The sequence below is a fragment of the Salminus brasiliensis genome, chromosome 23, assembly GCF_030463535.1.
Source record: "Salminus brasiliensis chromosome 23, fSalBra1.hap2, whole genome shotgun sequence".
Lineage (NCBI taxonomy): Eukaryota > Metazoa > Chordata > Actinopteri > Characiformes > Bryconidae > Salminus > Salminus brasiliensis.
Window position 1 is genome coordinate 4,079,185 of NC_132900.1, and position 5,573 is coordinate 4,084,757.

Below are 5,573 nucleotides of genomic sequence, written 5' to 3' on the forward strand. Positions count from 1 at the left end.
AAGAGCTACTTCAGTTAATGGGATCTGCAAGCCCAAGAACATTTAATAAACCGACATCATTTAAATTATGGTATGAAATCGAACATTTCTGAAAGGTTTTCATTTATCCAAGTCACGAGCCATCCAGGAACTTGGGTCACCTAAGCCTAAGGTCACCATGCCCCCAAGCTCTACGGCATTAGGCTGAGAAGCAGTGGAGCTCTGTCCTCAATAATGTTGTCATGTGGCCGAATGCAATCAAATCCTCATGACAATGATCGAAGCCTTCCCGAGAGTCTAGAAGGCTTTTACTGCAGAAAAGGAACAGCAAGCACCATATTAATACACTTGATTTTGGAAGAAACGATGGGTGAGCAGGTGTCCACAAACTTTTGAAAAGCTGAATGCAGTTTGCTGTTGATATTTATTGGAAAATGGATAACACGGGTGTGTATAACTGTGTGTTTAGAACTTTCCTAAAGGTTGAGGATCTAAGTGGAGGATCGTTTGAGGAAAGACTGCCCCCCTCTGGTGAGTTTCAGTCACTATTCTGACACTACATTCACTCAGCAAAGAGACAAAAGCTAAGAACGAGAGATTGAGCATTTGTTCAGTCCAGCAAATCCACAACGGCTTTGGTGACTGTTCTAAAAATAAAAATCATTCAGTTCATGCTGGTGCAGTAAAATGTAAAATCACGTCATTATATAATAGTTTCATTAAGCCACATTTTGTACATTGTTTTAAGTTAAATATACAGTGAGAGTCTCACTTACCTTCAGTTAACTTACTGTTCACTGGCCCAGCCATTGGAGTTCACAGTGGTGGACAGTAATGAAGTACATGTATGCAAGTACATAATTAATTACTTTAAGTATCTGTACTCGATACATCCACCTTTTCCAAATGGAACAAGGAATCACAGGCCAGGAATGCTTCATCTACCATGTGGGTTGGAGGAAGCCTGACTACCCAGAGAATACCTTCACAAACCCCTTAAAGAGGACTGACCCTACAAACCCAGGACCCCTGGAGCTGTGTGGCACAAACTACCTGCAGAAAGCACCGTGCCCTTCCTAAAGTATCTTTCCAAATATGTATAACTAACTCTGGATGAATTGACCAATAGAAAAGCTCTAAATTACTTTGAGTAAACTCTCATTTCTTCATTGTTGCCCTCTCTTGTAAAGTCTCTATTTTAGAGATGCACATTTTTAATTGGACAGTGACAATATATATATATATATATATATATATATATATATATATATATAGTAGATATTAACTTGAGCTATATAACCCACACTGATCAAGGTTCTGCTGGACCGCTGACTGCTGTTCTTGCCCTCTTAAGTACAAAAGTACCAAACATGAAAAGACCCAGATTAAAAGGGAACTGAATGGAAGCGAATGCCCGGGTTCGAACACCTTATTTCAGCTGGTCTTAATTACATGCTTTTAAATAGTGCTGACATGGATTAGAGTTTGATTGGACAAGACGGGGCTATGGGCAAGGTTACATCTAACAGTACATCTGTAACTTTCAGACTGGACGTTAAAATAAGATTCACCACTAAATTCACACTGAGATTAAACTTTCTGAATATTATTAATATCATCATCATCATTTCATTTGAAAATACAATCACTAATCTGTTTACTGTTTTTTTTAAGTCCTTGCGCTTATAGTATCATTCTGCACATTGTTGGTATTTACAATCCTGCTCCTACAGATATTTGTCATTTAGGGTCCTGTATAGTACTGAAATAGGGTTATTTGATAGGCCACGCTATGTTATGCCACATAGCTCCTGAGAGCCGTTGCAGTGACATAAACCAGCCAATCAAAACAGAGCACTGTAAAAGGACAGTAGCAAAAAGTATATGTATAAGTATATAAAGTATATATGTAAAAAAATACAACTTTTTTTACAACTCACCTCAACCAAAGTAATACACTTACTAATTATGCGCAACATGGACAAAAGTATTGGGACACCTGCTCATGCATCGTTGTTTTCAGAAAATCCAAAGTATTTAAATGAGTTTTTCCTGCTTTTGTTGGAGTAACTACCTCTAATGTCCAGGAGCAATGCTTTCTACCAGATCTTTCTAGAAGGAGCATTGCAGTGAGGATTTGATTGCATTTAGCGACAAGAGCGTTAGTGAGGTCAGAATGTCGGATGATCCAAACCCCACCTCATCATCCCCAACTCATCCCAAAAGTATTTGGATGGAGCTCTACCATCCATCATTCCAGAGAACACAGTTCTTCCACTGTAGGTTACAATAGGTTCTTGTAGATGTTCTTCAGGGAGTCCTATACAATTGGAAGTACTCTACAGGGACTATACAAGCTGTGTGTGTGCATTTGCACGTATGTGTCAGCAATGGGTGTCACTTAAAGTAGTTGAATGCTTTCATAAGATGGGCTTTAAAAGCTTCAAAAGGTTTTCCACCAACGTGAAGAACCCTTTAATCAGGTTCTGCGAGTGGCTGTACTTTGGCTGTACTGCAGAACCCCTAAAGAGGGTATTTAAACCTTTGTTAGTTTGTAGTTGTTGAAGGACGCAGCAGGACTGTGGGGTAAATACTGAATAATCAACTAATGATATTCTCAAATCCTTTAAGCACCCCAGCTGTTTGAATGTCTGTGGGGAACTAGGCCAGCCTCGGTGAAGTCCCGGCCTAATGAGAGCAAGGCTGGTTTAAATGGCAGCAGGACACAGGCACGGACAGCGCTGCCATGAGACCCCTGTTGCTTTAGATTAATGAGCCACAAATAACTTTAGACAAGGATAAATATAGAGTGAATAGCCATGGGTGATGGAAGTCACACTTGTCCAGCAAGGGCGATCTCACAGCGGACACACAACTCACTGTCCAGTGCTGTTCTGGTGTCAGAAGACACAGAGCTGACGCAGGTAAGAGAGCTTCAGAACAACAACGGTCAGATTTAGGACTGGAGGAGCTTAGGCAAGAAGATCTGAGCCAATAATTATTGAGAATCAGTTTCGAGGTGTTTGGTTTAGGACTGGTTTAGGACTGTGGCGTGTATCTCTGTGTGAAGGTGGCAGATCTGTCGAGCTGCAGTCTGTAAACGCTGGCTTTAAGGATAGGATAGGCCTCCAAGTAGACAATGAAGGGTTTGTAAGCCACTCAGGACCATCTGCTAAATGCAAGAAATGTATATGGTTATGAAAGGTGTGTATTGTAAGGTATGGTGTGTATTTTATGAATCACTAAGATATGATTAAACATATGCTACTTTTTATTTCATTATGGTGCTGATATTTTTTGAATTCTTTAAATACTACAAATGTTGCTGGTGAAATCCTGCAGTTGCAAGAATTTGAGACTTTGCAAAACTATGATTTGGAAATCCTTCAATCAGTTTACATTTTTGGGGAAATTCTTTAAATAGTCAAAAAGATGTTCACTCTAAACACTGAATTGTTTAAATAATCAAAATTAGATTCCGTAATTCTACAATCAGTGTGAACTTTTTGAGGAATTCTTCAAATAATTCAACTTGTCAATTGAAAAACTCTGCAACAGCTACAATTTTACAATACTGAAACCTTGCAGCTGCAATGATTATTGAGGAATTCTTTAAATACTCCAATTGTTGTTCAAATGTTGTCCGCCATCCCTCAAAATCCATGGAAGACGGGCGTCCAGGCTTTTTTCTGTCCTGCACCAAAGTGGTGGAAGGAACTTCCCCTGGGTGTCCGAACAGCAGAGTCCAACACTCGCTGTCTTCAAACCCAGACTGAAGACCCTCCTCTTCCGAGAGTACTCAGGTGAAGAGTAGAGTATTATGGTCTCCATATTGACTCTGTTTAGTAGAGTCTAAGATTAGAGGATCTTTGAATTATTAGTCTATTCAAACTAGCTGAGGTTTTTCTTGGGTAAATAGTGAAGCACTTTTGTAAGTCGCTCTGGAGCGTCTGCTAAATGAAAACTTTGCTGATGAAAACTTTGAGTGACTGGGAAATTCTTCAAATAGTGAAAATGATGTTCCCTCTAAAATCCCTCTAAAAAGTTGTTTAAACACTGAATCCTTCAAAAAAATCTAAATTAGTTTCTGTAATTCTAAAACTTGTAAATGAAGAAAGTCTGCGACAGCATTGAGGTTTTGAGAATTGAAGTCTTCAATGCTGAAATCCTACAGAGAACTTCAAATAGTCAGAATTCTGAATCTGTAAATCCACAATCAGATAGAAATACTCAATAGATTGTGTTAAAATTCTTAATTCTTCAAAAACTCAAAAGTCCTAAAGTTGATTCTGAAAATCTGTAATCGTCACTTTCTGAGAATTCCCAGAATTCTGATTTGAAATTGAAATCAAAATTTGCCACTTTTTTAGATCCTTCTCAGGACCATCATGACATCTGGGTGGAGGTTGCTGCTGGCTGTCCTGCTAATTGGGCGGCTTAATTTGGGTCAACCAGATGAGGGAGAACTAAGAGCTGAAGATGGAGAGACTGGAGCAGTAGACGGAGATGTGGTGGAGGAGGCGCTCGAAAGCCCAGCAGAGGAACTGAGCAAACCTGATGACCGGCATCCATGTGCCTTCTGGATGGGAGGCGTTCCTGGTACACCTGGACACAGCGGGCAGCCTGGGAGGGATGGGCGAGATGGTCGTGATGGGCCAAAGGGTGAGAAAGGAGACACAGGTAAGGAGAAATGTGTCCTCTTCCATAACTTCCCTGACCTCAAGAAAAAAAAAAAAGCCTGGCCAGGTCATAAACCTGATCATCTCTGTCCTACAGGTGACCCAGGAGATAAAGGTGAGCCAGGTGAGAAGGGACAAGCTGGTGCTTCTGGGCCCAGAGGCTTCCCTGGCACCCCAGGACTGAAGGGAGCACATGGAGAAAACGCTCTGTCCTATCACTCAGCCTTCAGCGTAGGCCTGTCCAATATGGTCCCGTCCACTAACGTGCCCATCCGCTTCAACAAGCTCTTCTACAACGGCCAGCGCCACTACGACGACATTTCCGGCAAGTTCCGCTGCGCCCTCCCGGGGGTCTACTTTTTCAGCTACCACCTCACGGTCTACACCAAGGATGTCAAGGTCAGCCTCTACAAGAACGACAAGACTGTCATGTTCACCTACGACCAGTACCAGGAGAGGAATGTGGACCAGGCATCCGGCTCGGTGGTCTTGAGGTTGGAAGCTGGAGATGAGGTGTGGCTGCAGGTGTATGGGGAGGAGAATGTTGGAGGAGTGTATGCAGATAACAACAACGACTCCACCTTCTCAGGCTTCCTCCTGTACCCTGACATCCCAGAATCCGAGCGCAGGCGTTGAGAACATGAGGCCTTCAGGTTACCCTTTACAGGTTCAGCCAGAAGCTCAACAAAAAAAAACTAAATGTACACAATTGTCCTCAACATCGAATGCAGTAGACCAGCCAGGTCCAACAGTGTAAAATGTTTAGTGTCTCATGTTTGCTTCCTTAGTTCTACACTGGATCATCTTCATGGAGGTTGTATGGGGGGTTTGCTGACTACACCCTAGAGCTCATGGTTTTGAGGCGGTGTTAGCTGCAGCCTGATCTTAATAGGACTTCGTACACATGTGACTAAA

General features: G+C 41.8%; 1 protein-coding gene across 1 annotated transcript; it reads left to right on the plus strand.

Annotated features, from left to right (window-relative positions):
- The first annotated feature begins 4,367 nt into the window (after nucleotides 1-4,367).
- adipoqb (adiponectin, C1Q and collagen domain containing, b) lies at nucleotides 4,368-5,294 on the plus strand. Its single transcript, XM_072669197.1, has 2 exons — nucleotides 4,368-4,659; nucleotides 4,756-5,294. Exons 1-2 carry the CDS (start codon nucleotides 4,368-4,370, stop codon nucleotides 5,292-5,294), a joined length of 831 nt encoding a protein of 276 aa, XP_072525298.1.
- Nucleotides 5,295-5,573: the final 279 nt, after the last annotated feature.